This window comes from Ranitomeya variabilis, chromosome 1, assembly GCF_051348905.1.
Source record: "Ranitomeya variabilis isolate aRanVar5 chromosome 1, aRanVar5.hap1, whole genome shotgun sequence".
Lineage (NCBI taxonomy): Eukaryota > Metazoa > Chordata > Amphibia > Anura > Dendrobatidae > Ranitomeya > Ranitomeya variabilis.
This window is the reverse complement of record NC_135232.1, coordinates 494,306,155-494,331,836: the sequence shown is the minus strand read 5'-3', so window position 1 is coordinate 494,331,836 and position 25,682 is coordinate 494,306,155. Positions and strand designations below refer to the sequence as shown.

Here is a 25,682-nt window from a genome sequence, read left to right as displayed (position 1 = left end):
ATAGTTACACTACATACAGTGCCGGTGTATTGTGTGGTATACATAGTTATACTATATACAGTACCGGTGTATTGTGTGGTATACATAGTTATACTATATACAGTACCGGTGTATTGTGTGGTATACATAGTTATACTATATACAGTACCGGTGTATTGTGTGGTATACATAGTTATACTATATACAGTACCGGTGTATTGTGTGGTATACATAGTTACACTACATACAGTGCCGGTGTATTGTGTGGTATACATAGTTATACTATATACAGTACCGGTGTATTGTGTGGTATACATAGTTACAATATATACAGTGCCGGTGTATTGTGTGGTATACATAGTTATACTATATACAGTGCCGGTGTATTGTGTGGTATACATAGTTACACTATATACAGTGGCGGTGTATTGTGTGGTATACATAGTTACACTATATACAGTGCCGGTGTATTGTGTGGTATACATAGTTATACTATATACAGTGCCGGTGTATTGTGTGGTATACATAGTTACACTATATACAGTGGCGGTGTATTGTGTGGTATACATAGTTATACTATATACAGTACCGGTGTATTGTGTGGTATACATAGTTATACTATATACAGTACCGGTGTATTGTGTGGTATACATAGTTATACTATATACAGTGCCGGTGTATTGTGTGGTATACATAGTTATACTATATACAGTGCCGGTGTATTGTGTGGTATACATAGTTACACTATATACAGTGGCGGTGTATTGTGTGGTATACATAGTTATACTATATACAGTACCGGTGTATTGTGTGGTATACATAGTTATACTATATACAGTACCGGTGTATTGTGTGGTATACATAGTTATACTATATACAGTACCGGTGTATTGTGTGGTATACATAGTTACACTATATACAGTGGCGGTGTATTGTGTGGTATACCGGTGTATTGTGTGGTATACATAGTTATACTATATACAGTACCGGTGTATTGTGTGGTATACATAGTTATACTATATACAGTACCGGTGTATTGTGTGGTATACATAGTTACAATATATACAGTGCCGGTGTATTGTGTGGTATACATAGTTATACTATATACAGTACCGGTGTATTGTGTGGTATACATAGTTATACTATATACAGTACCCGTGTATTGTGTGGTATACATAATTATACTACATACAGTGCCGGTGTATTGTGTGGTATACATAGTTACAACATATACAGTGTCGGTGTATTGTGTGGTATACATAGTTATACTATATACAGTACCGGTGTATTGTGTGGTATACATAGTTATACTATATACAGTGCCGGTGTATTGTGTGGTATACATAGTTATACTATATACAGTGCCGGTGTATTGTGTGGTATACATAGTTATACTATATACAGTACCGGTGTATTGTGTGGTATACATAGTTATACTATATACAGTACCGGTGTATTGTGTGGTATACATAGTTACAATATATACAGTGCCGGTGTATTGTGTGGTATACATAGTTATACTATATACAGTACCGGTGTATTGTGTGGTATACATAGTTATACTATATACAGTACCGGTGTATTGTGTGGTATACATAGTTATACTATATACAGTACCGGTGTATTGTGTGGTATACATAGTTATACTATATACAGTACCGGTGTATTGTGTGGTATACATAGTTATACTACATACAGTGCCGGTGTATTGTGTGGTATACATAGTTACAACATATACAGTGTTGGTGTATTGTTATAGTATATAAAGTATCAGTGTATTGTGTGGTGCATTTATATTATTTTATTTATAAATATAGCATATAAGTAAAGCAGTAGTAAAGCAGCCATGGTTATACTGAGATACATAGTTTTGTTAATGGACACAATTTCATATATAGATAGACTTGCTGCTGCAGAACCTCTTGAGAAGGTGGCATAAGGAATCAATGAAACGCTGTGACCACAAGTGTACATGGAGTACGTCCTCACAAGCACTTACCATGGCGTTAGAGGAGTTGAGCAAACACACTACAGCCAGGACGAACCACCTCTTGTTGTACAGCCTGACCTGGCTGAGCTTCCCCAGTGCCTGGCACCGCTCGTAGCTGGCATCTTCTTCAGCCACTGGCAACTGGCCGGCATCGTCATGGGCATTGTGCACCGGCTCATGGTGGATGTCAGCCTCAGCCATGCCTCTCCTAGGGTTCTATCGCCCACGTAGTAACACATGTGCCCAGTGTAACAGTCACCAAGTTCGCCCTCAGTGATGCCGGGCACACCGGAGACGGTCCCCTCACTGCTCTGTCCGCCCTCCGCACCCCGGCGCTGACTAGGAAGTGGGAAATCCACACAGACACCGTGAAATCACTGTGTAATGGCTGTGACCGGAGCCTGCTGATGACACCGGCTCAGTCCTGCCCACAGCACAGACACGGAAACTAGGCAGCAGCAGCAGCAGCAGCAGGCTTCCCACAGTGTGGAATGCTCACACCCTGCTCTGCATCAGGGCGGACGGCAGCTTGTGCGGGGTTCTTTCTTTCTCTTCCTCTTTCATTCTTTTTCTTCTTTCTTTCTCTTTCTTTCTTTCTTTCTTTCTTTCTTTCTTTCTTTCTTTCTTTCTTTCTTTCTTTCTTTTTCTTCTGTCTTTTTTTCTTATTTCTGTTTCTTTCTTTGTTTCTTTTTCATCTTTCTTTTTCTTACGTTTTCTTCTTTCTTTGTTTATTTCTTTTTTTTCTTTCTTTCTTTCTCTTTCTTTTTCCTCTTTCTTTCTTTCTTTCTCTTTGTTTCTTTTTCTTCTTTCGTTGTTTCTTTTTCTCCTTTCTTTCTTTCTTTCTTTTTCTTCTTTCTATTTCTTTTCTTTCTTTCCTTGTTTCTTTCTTTTTCTTCTTTCTTTCGTTTTTTTCTTCTTTCTTTCTCTTTTTCTTCTTTCGTTGTTTCTTTCATTTTTCTTCCTTTCTTTGTTTCTTTCGTTCTTTTTCCTTTCTTCTTTCTTTCTTTCTTTCTTTCTTTCTTTCTTTTTCTTCTGTCTTTTTTTCTTATTTCTGTTTCTTTCTTTGTTTCTTTTTCATCTTTCTTTTTCTTACGTTTTCTTCTTTCTTTGTTTATTTCTTTTTCTTCTTTCTTTCTTTCTCTTTCTTTTTCCTCTTTCTTTCTTTCTTTCTTTCTTTCTTTCTTTCTTTCTTTCTTTCTCTTTGTTTCTTTTTCTTCTTTCGTTGTTTCTTTTTCTCCTTTCTTTCTTTCTTTCTTTCTTTTTCTTCTTTCTCTTTCTTTTCTTTCTTTCCTTGTTTCTTTCTTTTTCTTCTTTCTTTCGTTTTTTTCTTCTTTCTTTCTCTTTTTCTTCTTTCGTTGTTTCTTTCATTCTTCTTCCTTTCTTTGTTTCTTTCGTTCTTTTTCCTTTCTTCTTTCTTTCTTTCTTTCTTTCTTTCTTTCTTTCTTTCTTTCTTTCTTTCTTTCTTTCTTTCTTTCTTTCTTTCTCTTTCTCTTTCCCTCTTCACCTTCTTTTGGTCTCTCTCTGTCGTTTTACCTGTCTGTATCTGACCCATGGGTCCCATTTCGCTCCTCCACTGGCCATGCCATCATTTGACTCCCAGAAGTATCAGATTTGGCAAGATTCTCATATTGTTTTAATTCTTGGTGTTTTGACGATCTCTGCCGACAAAATACAGTATGAAAGAAAGTATACACATATTTGGTATCGCCGCGTTCAGAATTGCCTGATCTATAAATATGTAAAAAAAATTTACCCGATCACTAAACGGCGTTACAAGAAAAAAATTCAAAACGTCAGATTTGCATTTTTTTGGTCTCCACATTGCAATAAAATGCACTAACAGGTGATCAAAATGTCAGCTTGTTGCGCAAAAAATAAGCCCTCACCCAGCCCCAGATCACGGAAAATGGCGACGCTATTTTGGATTTTTTTTCACCACTTAGATAAAAGAACCTTGACATGTTTGGTGTCTATGAACTCGTAATAACCTGGAGAATCATATTTGAAGGTCAGTTTTATTTTTTAGGGAACTTGGTAAAAAAAAAATAACCGTGGAATTGCACTTTTTTTTGCAATTTCACTGCACTTGGAATTTTTTTCCCGTTTTCCAGTACAACTTGTCCTGCAAAAAACAATCTCTCACACAGTCATATTGACCGAAAAATAAAAAAAGTTATGGCTCTGAGAAGAAGGGGAGCAAAAAACAAAAACGCAAAAACAAAAACACCTCTGGTCGTGAAGGGGTTAAGGACCGACACTAAATGATTCCAAACCAACGAGAAATTGCATTTTACAGTGATAACAATGTTAAGTAACATTTTTCCTGTATAATTTAAAAAGGATTTAAACAAATATATTTTAAGTAAACCAAAATTGATTTTTTTAATTAAAAAATAGGACATTTCAGTGTAATTTATGAAGGAAGCAATAACTGCCAAAAATCAGAGACTCAGAGGGACTGAGATACACCCTGTATTAGACATACTGGAGGTCCTCATACACATTCTGTTCAAATTGTCATGCATTGGTTCTCCTAGACTCATAAAGGCTAAGCACTTTTGAGGGTTATGTGCCAAGGAAATGTACTCCAGACCATGGAATAGTCTATGGGTGAGCAATATAATACCGATGAGGATATGTGCACATGTTGAGTAACATTTCTGCACCATTTGGCATCTCCTGGTAGGAAAAACGCAGCTGCAAATCGCGGGTTTTTTGTGCGTTTTTGGTGCTTTTTTTGCCCTGTGTTTTTGGTTTATTTAACGAGAAAAGAAGAGACACTACATAAATGTGTGCACACCTATATATCAAGTAAATCACAACTTTATTGTAAGACAAAAACGTACAAAATCTAAAAACATTAAAAACATATCCCATAAGGATCAAACAACAAACACACCATTCTATTAGGTATATGACAAATGACAGCCTGAGATGATGGAAAGATATATAAATACAATCCTGTGCATGAATATATGGATATAAACAATATAAATATATTAAGGCCGAGCACTTATAGCTAGTATAATTTTAGCACCACACATACCAATAACCAATGGGCGTACCCACACATTGTCACCCCATAAACAAAGTCCCTAGCATGTGAGGTAATCACTATATCAATAAAATCCTGTGACTAAGATGTACTATATGTCACTAGGAGAAATGAGGGAACACAAGGTGTGTAGGCTATGCCAGCAATGGGGCACCTGAAGGCAAGTAAATATGGATGTGAACAAAGGTCACAGTTGCGAAGACAAGGTGCTGCAAATGTGGCTGACCAATATCACAGCCAGAGGCACAGCCAACAGCAATTGGCCGGCTCACCACAAAGAAGAAGGAGCCGAAATAGTTACATGTCAAACGGCTGCCATGAAGAGGACCCCAGTGCTGGTGGATCAGTGGGCAATCAAGAGAAGGTGTGGGAGAATCCCACGCGTATCGCTGCACTAAGCAGCTTCGTCAGGGAGAGTGATTCTCCTGCTGAATGTGACCGCTAAATATAGCGGCAATAATGATCCCATACAGTACCGGTGTGTGACGATCCAGGTGGAAGACCGGAAGTGAGGGGAGGTAAGGGCGCAAGCGCAGTAGCCCGTGGAGACCGGGATACAATGCGCATGATCAGGTATAGGAAGAAAACAGCGGCCGAATGGAAAGTGGCCGCCTGACCAAGTGAAGGAAGATAAGAGCGCAAGCGCAGTAGCCCGGTGAAACTGGGATACAATGCGCATGATCAGGTGTATGAGGAAACAAGCGGCAGAATAGAAGATAGCCGCCTGGCCCAGATATGCCAGTAAGTATGTCTATCCAAGTAAGGATGGCTGCGCAGATGTAAAATAAAGAAGCACAGAAAATACATTGTGCAGCCGCACAAAAGGATAAAGAAAGAGTACATAAATGAGGTACCGGCAGAAACCCAGGCAAAAGATAAAGATCAAAGAATTAAAAGAATTTTTTTAGAACATACGAGAGTAAGGGACCAGGGGCCAATATAGTAAGAAATAGAAAGAGCTGAACACCTGAAAGGGGAAAAGTACTATTAGCATGTAACACAATTCTATCTTATACTCATATAGACACGCTATATTTAATTTACAAGAAAACATACAGGCAGTAACATCTTTGAACTATAAATCTACACCAAATAAAGAGAATAATCCCAATTATGACAGAATACAAAAAGATAGCAGCTATAGATATGAAAAAACAAAATGTACACAAATACATATAAGGAAATATACGCATATGTATATGTATATAAAGACCATCCAACAAAAAATATATGTATATATTAGAAGTACAAAGCTCAATCATGATGCTCCCAGCATATGGCAACACATCAGCCACTATGCTCCAACCAAAGCGCCTCCGATGGGGATGCACACAGGTATCCAGTCGAAGAAAGGTTCCATCAGCCACTATGCTCCATCCAAAGCGCCTCCGATAGGGAAGCACACAGGTACCCAGTCAATGAAAAGTTCCATAAGAATAATGATCATTCACCATGTCTGATCTATGTCCATGGCTCAAGACTTTTCCCAAATAAAGAAGGACCAAATAAAAGGGGTGTAGGTACCATCAAAGTAATTGGATATCCAAAGAAACAGCAATGAGAACCATCCGAGGAATCAACAGTGCTGGCTTAAAAAAGGCCGGTGCCACATGTTGAATTCCAAAATTATAGTTTAACCAGACCCAGTTATCCTAAAAAGCCAGTGTAGAGGAGTTCTTCATTCAGACCGAAGGGCGAGATAGACCTCAAATGAAAAATCCAGCGGGCCTCATGTTGCAGTAACCATCTGTGCCGGTCACCACCTCTCCCATTAAACAGAATCCTCTGCAGACCAAAAAATTGAGTGTTAATAGATTTACCACCATGCACTTTAAGGTAATGGGCTGCAATCGGGGTTAGAACCTTACCCTTCTTTAGGTCAGAATGAGCCAAATGAATTGTAGATAGATGTTTTTGAGCTCGTTTTCTTAATTCCTGCGACGTCTGACCAATATATACCTTGTGACATGGGCAAATAATAGCGTAAATCACAAAACTGGTCTTACAATTAATATATTGCCAAAGTCTATGATCAGAGTTGTCTGCGGGATTATGAAAGAGGTCCCTAGTGGGTGGCATGTAGGGGCAGAAGGTACAGTCTCCACAAGGGAAGGAGCCTCTCAGTCGAATACCCCGATTTAGACCAATCACCGGTCGTGAGTAGTGACTTTTGGTAAGTATGTCACTTAGATTGGGTGCTCTCTTAGCAGTCATCAAGGGTCTGGAGCTAACACAGGCAACAGTTTGGGGATCTGAAGTCAGAATATCCCAATTTTTTGTCAAAATGTGCCTCGCCTGATTCCAGTTTGTACTGTACTCCGTGATGAACCTGACTGAGGAGTCTTGCAATCGGGGACGTGATAACAACAGGGAGGCCTGGTCCGATGATCGGGCTCGCTGGAAAGCTTTAGAAATCACCCTCCGAGGGTATCCTCGCTGTTGAAACCTCAAAGTCAGATCCCTGGATTGTTGTCTGAAACTTTCATCAGTAGTGCAGTTACGGCGAACACGAAGGAACTGTCCTGTTGGAATGCCCATCCGGGTATGCTGGGGATGGAAGCTCTGATATTGAAGTAGGCTGTTAGTGGCAGTAGGCTTGCGAAATAAATCTGTCACCAGTCTATTGCCCTCCGTAGAAATCCGAAGATCAAGAAACACTGCTGAATCAGGGGAACAAGAATGAGTAAGAAAGATGTTCAATGTGTTATCATTGAGTTCCCCGATAAATTGTAGACAAGAATTTTCAGTACCAGTCCATATGAAAAAGACATCGTCTATAAAACGATGCCAATGTTTGACATGATCATGAAACATCTGGGAACAAAAAACAATCGTTTCCTCCCACCAGCCAAGAAAAATATTGGCGAAGGCCGGCGCACACCGTGCGCCCATGGCCACGCCTGATACCTGTTTGTAATATGTCCTGTCAAATAAAAAATAATTATGGTGCAGGACAAAACTCAGTAAATCCACAATGAAAGAGTCATTAAGGCGATTTGTACCATTGAGTCGATCTAGAAAATAGGACAAAGCTTTTATACCATGGACATGGCTAATATTCGAATAAAGCGATTCAACATCGCATGTTACCAATAATTCCTGTCCTGTGAGGGTAATATCACGACAACACGAATAAAATCAGCCGTGTCCTTAATAAAAGATGGCAAAGAAGACGCTATAGGTTGTATAAAAAAATCAATATAGGTACAAACCCGTTCGCAAATACTGCCAATACTTGACACAATAGGCCTGCCAGGTGGCTTGCAGGCATTTTTGTGTACCTTTGGCAAAAGGTAGAACGTGGGAATGATGGGATTCTCAACCCACATGAACTTTTTTTCATTCGTGGAGATGGTACCCATGGCTGCAGCCTGATTGATTACTTTATGGAGTCTCTGCGCAAAAATTTCTGTCGGATCCGAAGGCAATCTAACATAGAAGTTGGAATTATTAAGCTGCCTTTTGGCCTCTTCAAGATAGAGGTGCGTGGGCCAGAGTACCACATTCCCACCTTTATCCGCCTCCCTGATGATAAAGGAGTGATTATTTTTCAAGGAGCCCAGTGCCTTTCTTTCCTCTTGGGAAAGATTATGGGTATTGCCAATGGACACAGGTAATTGTAGGATATCTCTTTTGGTAGATTCAAAAAAGAATTTGACCGCAGGGACCAGAGAGAAAGATGGAGCGGTAGAGGACTTATTCCTGAATGGAAAAGGTTTCCTACCTGCTGGCGTCGTGTTATCTTCCAATAGATCCAGGAGATCTTGAAGCACCTGTTGATCCCTGATTGATGGAGTTTGGACAATTTCTGGTCATTGATGAATCACCTGCAGCACCAATTTTCTACAAAACAAGTAGAGATTCTTGATAAGATCAAATTTGTCCGTAGTTCGAGTAGGAGAAAAAGACAATCCCCTCTGCAATACCGAGTGCTCTGCTGGTGAAAGAACATAGTCAGATAGGTTAATTATTTGTAAAATGGAAGAAGGTACCTGTGTGGATCCCATATCCAAATAAGGTTGGGAGGCCGAAGTCATCGACGTCTGTTCCTGTAGTTGCGTCGATATGGCGACACAGGGCCCTGCCGATTGGTTGGACGTCTTCTGAGTCTTCTTACGTTTGCGTCCACGTCTAGTCTGACGTCGAGGTCGCTGCCTCCCGATGATAAAAAATCACTTGAGCTGGTAGCATCAAGTGTAGTCTCTGAGGAGGTAGGAGCCTGACAATTAGAAAATCGTAGATTTGGGCGTGAATTGCCCGAGTGTCTGCAGCGAAAGCCCTTTGGTTATCGAAGTCGGAAGGATCCCTTATAAACTTTTTTTGTTTGCGATCTGTAACTTCCTTTTCAAATTTATCAAGTGTCTCTTTTAACTTGGATTTGAAGGGTAATACCAGTGATACCTCATCAAAGGCCACCAGCCTGCTTTCCAGTTCCTTAATGTTAGATTTAGTAGAATTAAAAAGTTGTCTATCATGTTCTAACAACATGTTTATAATAATCTTGGAGCATTGTAAAAGTCCCTTTTCCCATGTCTGTTGAAATGACAATGATGGTTCCCATGCGGGAAAAATTTGCACCCGCAGACCTCGTGGAACAATGCCTACCCTAAGATATTCTTCCAAAGTTCTGATATTCCACCACAGTTTTACAGCCGACTTGTGGGCGGAAGTAATATCTAATGAAAGTTTGGTGAAATCAGAGTCATTAGAAATGGGATCAGCATTGGAAAACAAATTAGATGACTGAGTCCGCCAAGCGGCCTCCCTGCTCTCCCAATCCATACCACAAGGATATAGGACACACCAAACAATAAAAACCACAAAAATGTGGCATACTTACCAAAAGTCACTACTCACGACCGGTGATTGGTCTAAATCGGGGTATTCGACTGAGAGGCTCCTTCCCTTGTGGAGACTGTACCTTCTGCCCCTACATGCCACCCACTAGGGACCTCTTTCATAATCCCTCAGACAACTCTGATCATAGACTTTGGCAATATATTAATTGTAAGACCAGTTTTGTGATTTACGCTATTATTTGCCCATGTCACAAGGTATACATTGGTCAGATGTCGCAGGAATTAAGAAAACGAGCTCAAAAACATCTATCTACAATTCATTTGGCTCATTCTGACCTAATGAAGGGTAAGGTTCTAACCCCGATTGCAGCCCATTACCTTAAAGTGCATGGTGGTAAATCTATTAACACTCAATTTTTTGGTCTGCAGAGGATTCTGTTTAATGAGAGAGGTGGTGACCGGCACAGATGGTTACTGCAACATGAGGCCCGCTGGATTTTTCATTTGAGGTCTATCTCGCCCTTCGGTCTGAATGAAGAACTCCTCTACACTGGCTTTTTAGGATAACTGGGTCTGGTTAAACTATAATTTTGGCATTCAACATGTGGCCCCGGCTTTTTTTAAGTCAGCACTGTTGATTCCTCGGATGGTTCTCATTGCTGTTTCTTTGGATATCCAATTACTTTGATGGTACCTACACCCCTTTTATTTGGTCCTTCTTTATTTGGGAAAAGCCTTGAGCCATGGACATATGCAGCGCCCCAGAGTCCTGGTCGTTGCAGTACTGTGGCTCCGCCACTATGGGGAGCTACGGTGCGTCCGATGGCACTGAAGGAGTTCATCTGATCAGGTATCACAGACACCAATAGATTTCACAGCTGGGCCTCCGGGGGGAGCTAAGGGTTCTATTCATTAGGCCACTCCCCACCATAGTGGGTAAACTGGGGGTCAGGCAGGAAGTTAGGAGAGAAAGCTGACTGGATTGGACGAAGCAACACCTAGTGGCAGAGGGTGTTGTGGAGGAAGAGACAGTAGGGTCTCTGTCAGGGGTGGGATCCTGACAGAGGCTTGGCATTGAAAAGAACGTAACGGGTCCGCGCCAGCTCCGGGAAGCGGCGGGACCCAAGAAAGGACTAGAAGCGAGATAGATTGTGCTGAGTGAGAAACGAGATCAAGCAATAGGAGAATACCAGTAGGGGTCGTGCTGTAAGACCGGAGCAACATCCTACTGAGGCGCACTACCGGCGGCCGGAACGCCGAGGGAGTATTTCATTAGACAGCTTCAAGCAATACTCTAAACAGCGGCAGGACAGTCAGTCTCAGGCGGGCTGTCTCACCTAAATCACCTATGAAGTCTTGGGAGGCAATTGCGGGAGAGGGGCGTCTCTAGGGTCCCGGAAGAACTCCAGGCCTACCCGACAAACGGGTGCCGTTCTAACTGTAACATCAGGAAGGGACAGAAGATTAGCAGAAGATCAGTTAATCGAGTTGTGAGGGAACACGAGAAACAGACACAACGGTTGTGGGGTACTTTCCGTAAGCATAGCAGGGAAGGACTACAACACATAGCGCTAAGAAGGAAGGCACCGATTTCCACCTGTGAAGTGAACTCTGGAGGTGCCATTGGACCGGCCGGACTTGCGCAGCCTGGTGAACCGTATTCTGGACTGAGGACTCAGAGATCTCCAGTAAAGAGGTAAAGAGACTGCAACCTGGTGTCCTCGTTATTTACCGCGACCTGCACCCCACAACTGCACCACCAACATCCACACCTATCATTCACTGTGCGCCCCACGGCAGGGTCACGGGCCGGGGCCTAGCCGCCGTGACAACCCCAGAAGCAGAGACCCAGAGGCCCGGTACCGGGTACCCCTCGGCCCTGCGGCAGTGGAGGCGCTGCACATAGATCAGACATGGTGAATGATCATTATTCTTATGGAACTTTTCATTTGACTGGGTACCTGTGTGCTTCCCTATCGGAGGCGCTTTGGATGGAGCATAGTGGCTGATGGAACCTTTCTTCGACTGGATACCTGTGTGTGTCCCCATCGGAGGCGCTTTGGTTGGAGCATAGTGGCTGATGTGTTGCCATATGCTGGGGGCATCATGATTGAGCTTTGTACTTCCAATATATACATATATTTTTTGTTGGATGGTCTTTATATACATATACATATGCGTATATTTCCTTATATGTATTTGTGTACATTTTGTTTTTTCATATCTATAGCTGCTATCTTTTTGTATTCTGTCATAATTGGGATTATTCTCTTTATTTGGTGTAGATTTATAGTTCAAAGATGTTACTGCCTGTATGTTTTCATGTAAATTAAATATAGCGTGTCTATATGAGTATAAGATAGAATTGTGTTACATGCTAATAGTACTTTTCCCCTTTCAGGTGTTCAGCTCTTTCTATTTCTTACTATATTGGCCCCTGGTCCCTTACTCTCGTATGTTCTAAAAAAATTCTTTTAATTCTTTGATCTTTATCTTTTGCCTGGGTTTCTGCCGGTACCTCATTTATGTACTCTTTCTTTATCCTTTTGTGCGGCTGCACAATGTATTTTCTGTGCTTCTTTATTTTACATCTGCGCAGCCATCCTTACTTGGATAGACATACTTACTGGCATATCTGGGCCAGGCGGCTATCTTCTATTCTGCCGCTTGTTTCCTCATACACCTGATCATGCGCATTGTATCCCAGTTTCACCGGGCTACTGCGCTTGCGCTCTTATCTTCCTTTACTTGGTCAGGCGGCCACTTTCCATTCGGCCGCTGTTTTCTTCCTATACCTGATCATGCGCATTGTATCCCGGTCTCCACGGGCTACTGCGCTTGCGCCCTTACCTCCCCTCACTTCCGGTCTTCCACCTGGATCGTCACACACCGGTACTGTATGGGATCATTATTGCCGCTATATTTAGCGGTCACATTCAGCAGGAGAATCACTCTCCCTGACGAAGCTGCTTAGTGCAGCGATACGCGTGGGATTCTCCCACACCTTCTCTTGATTGCCCACTGATCCACCAGCACTGGGGTCCTCTTCATGGCAGCCGTTTGACATGTAACTATTTCGGCTCCTTCTTCTTTGTGGTGAGCCGGCCAATTGCTGTTGGCTGTGCCTCTGGCTGTGATATTGGTCAGCCACATTTGCAGCACCTTGTCTTCGCAACTGTGACCTTTGTTCACATCCATATTTACTTGCCTTCAGGTGCCCCATTGCTGGCATAGCCTACACACCTTGTGTTCCCTCATTTCTCCTAGTGACATATAGTACATCTTATGCTACGTTCACATTTGCGTTGTGCGCCGCAGCGTCGGCGCCGCAACGCACAACGCAAATAAAAATGCAGCAAAACGCATGCACAACGCTGCGTTTTGCGCCGCATGCGTCGTTTTTTTTCATTGAATTTGGACGCAGCAAAAATGCAACTTGCTGCGTCCTCTGCGCACCGACGCGGGCGCCGCAGCGACGCATGCGGCGCAAAACGCAAGTGCGCCGCATGTCCATGCGCCCCCATGTTAAATATAGGGGCGCATGACGCATGCGGCGCCGCTGCGGCGCCCGACGCTGCGGCGAGGACCGCAAATGTGAACGTAGCCTTAGTCACAGGATTTTATTGATATAGTGATTACCTCACATGCTAGGGACTTTGTTTATGGGGTGACAATGTGTGGGTACGCCCATTGGTTATTGGTATGTGTGGTGCTAAAATTATACTAGCTATAAGTGCTCGGCCTTAATATATTTATATTGTTTATATCCATATATTCATGCACAGGATTGTATTTATATATCTTTCCATCATCTCAGGCTGTCATTTGTCATATACCTAATAGAATGGTGTGTTTGTTGTTTGATCCTTATGGGATATGTTTTTAATGTTTTTATATTTTGTACGTTTTTGTCTTACAATAAAGTTTTGATTTACTTGATATATAGGTGTGCACACATTTATGTAGTGTCTCTTTTCTCGTTCAATATTGCATTCTCCATGCATTGTGTAGCACCCTAGTGTTAATATTTATACAATTGTTGTGCTCCGGACATATTTCTTTATCTCTTTGGTTTATTTAAGTGAAATCAATGGTGAAAAAACGCAGGACAAAAACGCACAGAGAATTGACATGCAGCAGATTATTTTCTTCACCAAATCTATCAGTCAAAAATACTTAACGTGTGCATAACACTTCCGGTTTCTCATTCACTTTGCTGGCTTCTGGTTTTATCACAAATCCACACAGAATAAGCATGACAAAAATACACCAAATCCGCAACGTATGCACACAGTCTAAAATTTTGAACAAGTTTTTGGAGGCTTATATAGCAACGAAATGTACTACGGACCACGGAACAGTCTATAGATGAGTAATATAATACCAATACATTTTGAACAAGTTTTTGAGGGTTATATACCAACGAAATGGACTCCAGACCACAGAATAGTCTACGGGTAAGCAATATGATACCGATAAATTTGGAACAAGTTTTTGGAGGGTTATATTGCCAGTAAATGTACTCCAGACCGCAGAATAGTCTATAGATGAGCATTATAACACCAATAAATTTTGGACAATTTTTTGAAGCTTTCATGGCAACGAAATCTACCCAAGAAGAGTTAATACTCTATGGATGAGCAATGTAATACTGATAAGTGTTTGCTCACATTTTTTGAGGCCTTTATAGCAATCAAATTTACTCAAGAATATGTAATACCCTGTGGATGAGCAATATAATACTGATAAATTTTTGAACAAGTTTTTTGAAGCTTATAAGCAACAAAATGTACTCTAGTCCAAGGAATAGACTATGGGTGAGCAGTATAATAACAATAATATTTTGAAAACGTTTTTGAAGGGTTATATACCAATGACATATACTCAAGAACACGTATTGCTGAGAAATTTAGTCTAGGTAAATTTTTAAACTTTTTTTTTAGTCTTATATATATCACAAAAATGTGCCACAGAATATGGATTAGTGTATGGGTAAGAAACGTGAAGAAAAAACAACAAAAATTTTCAACCGCTTTTTCTACTGTTATAAACCACAAAGCATGCAATACTGTATGAATGAGTAATTTAATCCTGAACTATTTTTCTACGCTTTTTGTACGTTTTACATACCACCATAATGCAACAATAAACTTGTTAAACTGTATGGATGACTCATTGAATCCATAAGATCATTTTTAACAAAAATGTTTTGAAAGTTTAGTTGATGTAATTATACAGTCATAAAGGTTTTTCAGAAAGTGCAAAGCCAGACAGAAAATATGATTAGGGTCACCCTTAGACCCCCTCAAAGGCAACAACTTTCAGGCCTCATTAAAATATTGAATATTACAAAAACTTTATGTGCTGCTGTCATCTGGTCATCTGGTGGTGTGGGTGGAAAAGTGTGGGCTAATCCATGCTTTATTCATTTTTATGAGAGTGACCCTGACTGCATTCTCTGACAGGTGAAAGCTCCTGTCTGTTATGACACCCCCCCCCCCCCGGTGGCTCTAAAAACGTGCTTAGACAAGATGATAGCGGCATCACAGTACAACATCTCCAAGGCATAGAGGGACAGCTCATGCCAGGTGTCCAGCTTTGAGACCCTGTAGTTGAAAGTCACAACGGAACTAGAGAGTACGCTGGTTTGGTCAGCCTGATATTGCTTGACCATCTTTAAAAACTTCTCGCCAAAAGTACCCGGTCATCAATGTACCCCTGCCTCTGCTGTGTGTCTTCCTAGCATCTCCTACTTGATTGGGCAAAGAAGATTGCCCACTTCCACTAGTGTTGTCTGTTGGGAATTTTTTTAACATATTTTCCACAATGACCTTCTGGTATAGCAGAATTTTAGAAGACCTATCTACCTCAGGAAGAAGAAATGCAAAGTTCTCCTTGTAGCGTGGGTCTAGCAGGGTGGACATCTAGTACTTTTTTTGGCCAAGATGAATCTCATGGAAAAGGCAGCGTTGATGACATCATAGTCAACGCAACTATCACACTTCTTTGCCTACTTAAACAGTCGCTTCTCACAATTAAACATGAATCTTTGCATATGGATCATCTGGGGATGGAGGAAGACATAACACAGCAAGATTGTAGCCATCCCAGCCTCATATCATCTGCTCAACGGGGATTGGGTAACAATGAGGAGGTGGATGTTGTATGGGACTTGACACATATTGTCTGTCAACTGAAAATGCAGACAGGCTCACTCTCCTAAAAATCAACAAAGCCTGAATTAGCCCACGCTTTTCCACACAACCAGATGACAGCAGCACATAAAGTGTTTATAATATTCAATATTTTAATGAGGCCCGCCAGTTATTGCCTTTCAGGGGACTATGGAGACCCTCCTCATAATTTCTGTCTGCCTTTGCACTTTCTTCAAAGCCTTTATATCTTTACAAATACATCAACTACACTTACAAATTATTTTCGTTCAAAAATTTTTTATGGATTCAACGACTCATGAATACAGTTTAACAAGTTTATTTCTGCATTATGATGGTATGTAAAACTTACAAAAAGCATAGAAAAATAGTTCAGGATTAGATTACTCATACATACAGTATTATGTGCTTTATGTCACATTTTGGTGGCATATAACAGTAGAAAAAAGCGTTTTAAAATTGCTTGTTTGTTCACATTTCTTACCCGTGCACTATTCCATGTTCAGGGGTACATTTTAGTGATATATAGCTCTTAAAAAAAACATTTAAAAATGTTGCCTATTTACATTTCTCAGCCATACAGTATTACGTGTTCTTGGGTACATTTCGTTGGTATATAAACCTAAAAAACTTCTTCAAAATGTTATCGTTACTATATTGATCACCCATAGACTATTCCATGGTCTAGAGTACATTTCCTTGGCATATAACCCTCAAAAAGTCTTCAAAATGTATTGGTATTATATTGCTCATCCATAGGTTATTACATCTTGTTGGGTACATTTTGTTGCTATAAAAGCCTCAAAAAGTGTTAAAAAATGTACGGTTATTATAGCACTCACCTATAGACCGTTCCGTGCTCTGGAGTACATTTCGTTATTGCTCACCCATACGGTATTACAATTTCTTTGTTACATTTTGTTGCAACAAAAGCCTCAAAAAATTGTTTAAAATTTATCGGTATTATAATGCTGACCTATAGACCATACCATGTTGTGGAGTACATTTAGTTGGTATATAACCCTCAAAAACTTGTTCTAAATTTATTGCAATCATATTGCTCACCCATAGGGTATTACATCTTCTTGAGTATGTTTTGTTGCTATAAAAGACTCAAAAAACTTGTTTTAAAATGTATCGGTATTATATTGCTCATCCATAGAGTAATACATATTCGTGGGTACATTTTGTTTGCATATAACCCTTAAAAGAATTGTTACAAAATTTTGGCTGTGTGCACTCATTGCAGAATTGTTGCGTTTTTGTTGCGCAGATTTGTGACGAAACCTTAAGCAAAACCTGATGCCAGCAAAGTTAAAGAGATACCTGACGTGTCATGTGCGCGTTGAGTATTTTTGACTTGAAAATTTGGTGCAGAAAATAATCGGCAGGATGTTAAATCTCTATGGGTTTTTGCACTGTGTTTTTTTACAATTTACTTCACTCAAAAACGCAGGACAAAAATGCTCCAAAAATGTGCGTTTTTGCTGTTGCTTTTTTCCTACCAAAAGATGCAGAAATGGTGCAGAAATTCTACTCAACTGATACTCTTATCAAAATTATATTGCTCACCCATAGACTATTTCATGGTCTGGAGTACATTTCCTTGGTACATAACCCTCAAAAGTGCTTAGCCTTTATGACTCTAGGAGACCAATACATGACAATGTGAACAGAATGTGTAAGAGGCCGTTCTTTATGTCTAATACAGGGTGTAACTGAGTCCCTAATTTTTGGCAGTTCTTTCTTCCATCATAAACTAAACTGAAATTTCCTATTTTTTAATTTAAAAATAAATTAGTTTTGGTTTACTTAAATTATATATTTTTTAAATCCCCCCTCCCCCCGACCTCTTTACAGCATCTGTCGGAAAAAAAATCTCGGCTTTCCCATTGACTCCCATTTAACTTGTTACATGAAATGCACATGCGAGTATTAGTAATTGCTCGGTTCGAGCAAAAAAGCAACAGAGCAATTTAGTGCTCACTCATCCCTACTTTTATTATTATTATTATTTATTATTATAGCGCCATTTATTTCATGGCGCTTTACATGTGAGGAGGGGTATACATAATAAAAACAAGTACAATAATCTTAAACAATACAAGTTACGACTGGTACAGGAGGAGAGAGGACCCTGCCGGCGAGGGCTCACAGTCTACAAGGGATGGGTGAGGATACAATAAGTGAGGGTTGAGCTCAAGGGCGCACCTATAATGAGGCCAGTTGACCATTTGGCCTCAAGCGTCAGGGAGAAAGAGGGAGGCAGCCGCCCTGCAGTCAGATAATGTGGATCTGGCAATCCTGTTTGTCAGTGTGAGTCACTGTGTGAGAAGAAGAAGATAACAGAGAAGAGCTGCTGGACTTCGGAGGGAGGACGGGGAGGAGGCTGCCTGACTACTTTTACTTTTAATGTAAACTTCAGTTGGCTCTGCCTCCTCCACTCCACCCCCTCCAGCCCCGAAAGTGTGATCGGCTATCTACCACTCTGAAGCAAGTGACTGTGTCTCTGTTGTTCATCACATACCTGACCTTCAGAAGATAAATGCTCCCTCTTCTATTCTCCTCTGTAGTGATGAGTCCCCATGGTTGTGTTACTTCACACACCATGCACTGGCAGCTTTGTGAAGGGACAGACTGCTCACAGAACATGGTGACCAAGCATAATACCAGCTCCTGCCCTCAGTGCAACTTCAGGTAACTTTTCAGCTCACATACTTACGGCTCTATGTAGCGTACAGTGCGGTGTGTGCAGTATACAGTGTATACCATTGATTTGTGTGTGATTACCAAATGTCCCTACAGTAGAATCCCACTGGTCATTTTATCCAATTTTGTGCTCTGAATGGATCAGAGAAGAAAGCCGAGAAGTTTCCAGCAAACCATCTTTATAAACAGATATTGCAAGTGCTGGTTCTGTGGAGCAGGCTGTGTAGTTATGCACATTTGTACTTTTATAGTAACTTTTCCAACCCATACTTACCAACATTTTAGCTCAAACAACTAAGACTGGTTTCACACTTGCATATTTTTTAATCCGTGGGCATACAGGAAAACCCTGTATGCCCACGGATTCCCACGCACTAAACAAACTAGATGCTGCAAGCAGCATCCATTTGCGTATGTTTCATGGATCTGTAGGATCCGTAATGACAGACCCCCCAGAGTGCGTGTCATTTAAGCTGTGTCCCTATGCATGCACAGTTCATGCGTCATAGCCCGGAAGTACGGATCCGCTGGGGTCTGTAACTGTCCGGCTGTTTCCATGCCCATAGGCACTGTGACGGGGTGTGCGACAGAGCAAGGAGGGACAGCAGACCGATGAATAATCCAAGAGACCTTTATTTGCAACTGAGAGAATATTCCGGCAAACAGTGATCAGGTTCTTCAACTTACAATAAGGCCGCAACAAAATAACAAATACAGGGTGACACCCGATAATCTGACTCCAGGGAAAACAAAACACTAGTTCATAGACAGGCACCAGGATCTGGCCGCAGCAGCAGATCCTAGCTCCTTACACCACACAGGTCCCAGAAGAATGATAGTATGTCAATGGGCTTATTGTTCCACCCTATAGTGATCAGCCCCTTGGATGGGTGGAGGGGCTCACACCCACCCTCAAGCACTGCATGCATACATAGACAGTATATACATATACGGAATACAGACATACAGTACATATAAACACTGCATAGAGACATACATTATATATACATATGGCATACAGGCAGTATATACACACACTCATCAGGGCATTACTGCCCTCACTTCTGTATGGGGCCTAGTGAACAGCAGTTCACAGAGGGGCCCTCAGGTCTTGGGCCCCACTTATGTGCTTCTGTCCATCGGGCCCCATCACGTTGGTGCTGGTGTCCGGGAGCTTTCTGGGAATTGTGCAAGGCCATCTTACCCTGACGGCTACGCAGCTCCTGCTCCCTCCATCTTCTGTCTAGTTCCTGTCAGGTAATGGCGAGTACGCAATGATGCCATTATGTACGCACCGCCCGACATGTACCGGACGCTGGAGGCAGAGCCGTGCTGCAGGGGAGCGACTGAGGTAAGTATACAAACGCTTTTGTTTTTGGTACAAAAGTAATTAAATGGGTGAGGAAGGAGGAGGAACTGCAAATGATGACATGGGGAAGGAGTAAGGGGGACTGCACATGATGAAGTGGGGGGTTAAAGGGGACTGCACATCATGAAGTGGGGGGTTAAAGGAGACTGCACATGATGAAGTGGGGGGTTAAACGGGACTGCACATGATGAAGTGGGTAAAAGAGGACTGCACATGATGAAGTGGGGCGTTAAAGGGGACTGCACATGATGAAGTTGGGGGTTAAAGGGGTTGTACATGATGAAGTGTGGGGGTAGGGGGACTGCAAATGATGAAGTGGGGAGGTGAGGGGGGACTGCAAATGAAGTGGGGGCAAATGGGGATTGAACATGATATAGTAGGGAAGGGGACTGCACATGAAGTGGGGGAAGGGGGCTGCACATCATGAAGTGGGGGGAAGTGGACTGCACATGATGAATTGGGGAGGGAACGGGAGACTGTAAATGATGAATTGTGAGGGATGGGGACAGCAATTGAATAGAAGGTGGGGGTGGAGAGAGCAAATGATGATCTAGGAAGAGAGCAAATAATAATGAATTTTGAGGGAGGGGGAGGAAATTATGTATTGAAAGGGGGGGGAGAGCTGTTGATAATGAATAGAGGGTGGGAGAGAGAAGACATGACAATGAAATGGGGCGGATAGGGCATGTAAATGTAATGAGTTGGGGAGCGGGAGGTACTGTACATAGTGGGGGGCGTTGTATGCAGTGACTGGTAATGAATTGTGGGAAAGAGTACATGGGGCTAATTAATTTATATATTTATTAGGAGGGGAAAGTGGCTATGTATAGCTAGAAGGGGCACAGTGGTGGATTATAATTTATATTTGGAATGGTGGGTTGCATAATAACAAATTATGTATTAATGATGAGTGCACGTCTGTATTCAGATGTGTATTGTAGAAGAAAGGGAAAAAGTGGTTAATGTGCTCTGGAGGCAGTGCTCTAGGTAACTATGTGTTATTTTATGTAGAGACGAATCGTGGCTGGAAAAAGTGATGATGGTCTGCGCTGCATGAAAAAGAAAAGTAAAGATGAAGAACTTCAACTAGAGACGTCACTGGTGAGTAAGTGTGTTACCTGTACACTGACATTATACACTTTATACTCTGTACAGCGCTCCTGTGTATAATGTCACCAGTGATCAATATATTATCTGTACACTGACACTGTATTCAGAGGTCCTGTGTATAATGTCACTGGTGATCACATTATTACCTGCACACTAACACTATATACAGAGCTCCTGTGTATAATGTCGCTGGTGATCACATTATTACCTGCACACTAACACTATATACAGAGCTCCTGTGTATAATGTCGCTGGTGATCACTGTATTTCCTGTACACTGACACTATATACAGAGCTCCTGTGTATAATGTCACTGATGATAACTGTGTTACCTGTACCCGGACACTATATACAGAGCTCCTGTGTATAATGTCACTGGTAATCGCTGTATTACCTGTACACTGACACTGTATACAGAGATCTTGTGTATAATGTCACAGATGATGACTGTATTGCCTTACACTGTCCCTATATACATACAGAGCTGCTGTGTATAATTTCACCGGTGATTACTTTATTACCTGTACACTGACACTGTATACTATGTACAGAGCTCCGGCGTATAATGTCACTGGTGATCACTGCTTTACCTGTACACTGACACTGTATACAATGTACAGAGCTTCTGTGCATAATGTCACTGGTGATCACTGTATTACCTGTACACTGACACTATATACAGAGCTCCTGTGTATAATGTCACTTAATATTGTGTTTTTTGTTTTTTTTTAATTAATGATTAGTATTGTAGTATTCAGTCACTATGTAGTGATAATATGTGGTCCGGCCATAGTGTGGCGGTATTTGTTCCTTGTATGTGGTATTATTTGGTGACTATGTGGTGGTAATATGTGATCTGGTCATGGTGTGATGGTATTTGTCCCTTGTATGTTGTATTAAAGGTCATGATAAAAAAAATTTATGTGACTCATTCCCTTAAAGAAAAATTCATAAAAATATGTTTAATAGGTTAGAGTAGAGTAGGGCCCATCCAAAAGAGTCCATCATGTCGCGGTGGCAGCTTAAAACTTCTTTTGGCCAGAACAAAAGCTGCTGGTTATGAATGTGATCTGGTGTTTAATGGGAACTGTTAATATCTGATTGATGAGGACGTGGTGAGAAGTTGAGTTTTTTCAAGAGTGGACGATGGGACTGTGGAAGGTTCAAAAGGTGGAGGCGGTGGTGGGGTGGAGCCTGGGCAGAGTCTCAAAGAGACCCGAAAATTTTGCCAGTATGGGGCCCCGAAATTCCTAGTGGCAGCCCTGGGTAAGACAAGCACAGACAATCCAGTCAGATTAGTATAGGCAAGCATCTCCTATATTGTTTAGAACCATTTCCTTCCATGTATGCCTTGAGATCAATATCCACCACAGGTAAACACAGGCCCTTTTTATATTTCCCTCCAATACCTCTGTTTCCGGTTCAACCAGTTCATATCATCAGGGGGCACGATAAACTACTGTATATCCAGCACCTGTGTATAGGTTAAATCGCCAGCACTAACATACATAGTGGGACGCATCTCGTGGATAAATCTCCACTTCTGGAATGACGTCATATGTGTGCGCTTGAGCTAAGAGATGAATGGGTAATGCGACGTAGTTTGTGTGCCCAGTGGAGCGCATTACATTTCACAGTGTGCATATGTATAACTCTACACACTCATCCGTGACAAAACAGGCAACTCTACTGTCAACAAGAGGTAATAGATCTACAATCTAATTGGCAGATAGGCAAATTAGAATGTATGTGTACATATGATCTCGAATAAAAAAAAAATAAAACGCAGTTACGTATTTCTCTGATGTATGTGTATACTAATACTAAATGATGCAGTCTAAAACCATAATTGATTATAGATGCCCAAAATATACCTATCAAGATACTTAATGTAGGGAAACAATCAGGAAAAAAAGATCATATGTTAAATCAATGGCGAAAAAATGAAATATTGTACCCATAAAAGAGAGGCCGAGAGCACACACGAAATATAGCTATACAAGAGTAAACAATGATCAAAATCTCTTTAGGACAATGAGCCATGGTGTTGGCAATGGAGGACGCTGGTAGGGAAAGAAAGGAAAGAGAGAAAGGAGGCGCAGTCCATTTAGGAGTGAGGATAGGAAACATCACAAGCGAATCATATAAAGCAACCAAACTGTTGTTGGTCATTTAGGCCATCTGGACCACAGCTTTTCATTCTATAAATCCATTTAGCCTGTTTTTGCAAAATCATGTACGGTAATCCCATCTGTGATGTGGTATTACAACCTCAATAACAGAAAACCTAATGCTCTCCAGATTACCCCCATGAATCTCACTAACATGGTTAAAGATAGGGGTGTCACAGGCATTCGTTATGTCACCGATACTTTATGTTCTCCCACTCTGCTTTCATTTCGTCTTACCCACAAAATCCCTGGGTCAGGTGCATTGGCATAGGTAGACCATCCCAGCAGTTTTCAGTTTGCAAAATGTCTACACTGGCAAGTTGTCCCCATTGTTGGTTGAACTTGTAAAACTATTGGATCGGTATATTTACCTGCAAAATTGCACCTGCCACAACAAAAAGTACCGTATATACTCAAGTATAAGCCCAGGCACCTAATTTTCCCATAGAAAACTGGGTAAGCTTATTGACTCGAGTATAAGCCAGGTATACATTGTCCCCTCCTCCCTGTCCTGCTATCTGTGGCTCCCCCGGTCTCCTAGTTGTATGCATGGCTGGGCGTCCTCCCCGTCCTCCTCCTTCTATGCATGGCTCAGCATCCTCCCCTTCCTCCCCCTTCTATGCATGGCTCAGTGTCCTCCCCCTTCTATTCCTGGCTCAGTGTCCTCCCCCATCCTCCTCCTTCTATGCATGGCTCAACATCCTCCCCCTTCTATGCATGGCTCTGCGTCCTCCCCCATTCTGTTCCGTTCTCCCCCATCATACTCACCCTCCTTGCGTGGTCCTGCATGTCCCTGCATCTCCGTTGTCCGGCGCCGGCAGCTCTCCTCTCCTCTGCTCAGCGGTCACGTGGTACCGCTCATTAAGGTAATGAATATTCTCTCCACGCCTATGGCAGTGGAGTCGCGTACATATTCATTACCTTAATGAGCGGTACCACGTGACCGCTGAGCAGAGGAGAGGAGAGCTGCCGGCATCGGACAACGGAGATGCAGGGATGGAGATGCAGCAATGGAGGGTGAGTATGATGTCACAGGTTAACAGGTTCAATTTGCTGTGCAATTCATTTATACATGGCTGCAGCATACAGGTTAAGACAAAGTCTATTTGTAGTGATGTTACCTTGGTTTTGTGATCCATCAGTTCTTGTCTCTGTCCTGTCCTGAGACCAGTCGTCTTCTCCTCACTCTGTTACCCAGCTGACTTATTCCTATTCAGGGAAACAGAGGCATGACTTTCTAACCTCTTTCAAACCTTAGGTTCAAGACTTTCCCGGCATTCAGAAGTGACTGAAGTTTTGTCCTCATTCTTCTAGGAAACTAATACTGACCAGACTCATTCTCTTCTGCTACAGCTTAGCTGCTAACTCTATGTTTAGCCTTGCATTCCACTCCACCCAGACTTGCATTTGATGAGTGCTAGACTCTGACTAGACTGTGTGATAACCCTTACTTCCCTAACTGTAACCCAGGAAACATTTTCTATAAAACTACTCTTATCTGTCCCAACTGGTAAGCTAATCCCAATCCTACTATATAATTGTCTAAGGTCCACTTCCGTCTGTTGTCTGTCTGTCGTGGAAATCGCGCGTTGCTGATTGGTGGCGGCTGGCTGGGTGCGACCAATCAGCGACAGGCACAGTCTGGCCACGAATTGGCCCCTCCCTACTCCCCTCCAGTCAGTGCCGCCTCTATACTCGCCTCCAGTCAGCGGCCACATAGGGTTTTAGCAGTCCGTTAAATGGACTGCGTTACACTGTGGCATCCGTTAACCCTGTGTGACCAACTTTTTACTATTGATGCTGCCCATGCAGCATCAATAGTAAAAACATATAATGTTAAAAATAATAAGAAAAAAAAATCATTATATTCTCACCTTCCGGCGTCCACGGCAGCCTGTCCTGGAATTCATTGTGGCAATGACCGGAGATGATGTAGCGGTCTCGCGAGACCGCTACATCATCATTTGTTATTGCCGCAAAGTATCACTGGGAACGGAGCGTCGGGAGGAGCATCGCTAAAGGCCTGGGCTGGATCTGGGGGCCGACGGAAGGTGAGTATATAACAATTTTTTATTTTCATTCTTTTTTAACAGGGATATGGTGCCCACATTGCTATATACTACATGGGCTGTGTTATATACTGCGTGGGCTGTGTTATATACTGCTTGGGCTGTGTTATATACTACGTCGCTGTGTTATATACTACGTGGCTGTGCATTATACTACGTGTCGGTGTTATACACTACGTGGGCTGTGGGGCTGTGTTATATACTGCATGGGCGGTGCTATATACTACGTGGGCTGTGTTATATACTACGTGGGCTGTG

At 41.9% G+C, this 25,682-nt stretch overlaps 1 protein-coding gene across 1 annotated transcript in view; it reads right to left on the bottom strand.

Annotated features, from left to right (window-relative positions):
• SLC49A3 (solute carrier family 49 member 3) overlaps nucleotides 1-2,411 on the bottom strand; it is a 98,299-nt gene extending 95,888 nt beyond the window's left edge. Inside the window, exon 1 of the mRNA XM_077251949.1 lies at nucleotides 1,979-2,411. Coding sequence (XP_077108064.1) covers nucleotides 1,979-2,170 — 192 coding nt within the window. The 5' untranslated portion in view covers nucleotides 2,171-2,411. The remainder of the gene's footprint in view (nucleotides 1-1,978) is intronic.
• Nucleotides 2,412-25,682: the final 23,271 nt, after the last annotated feature.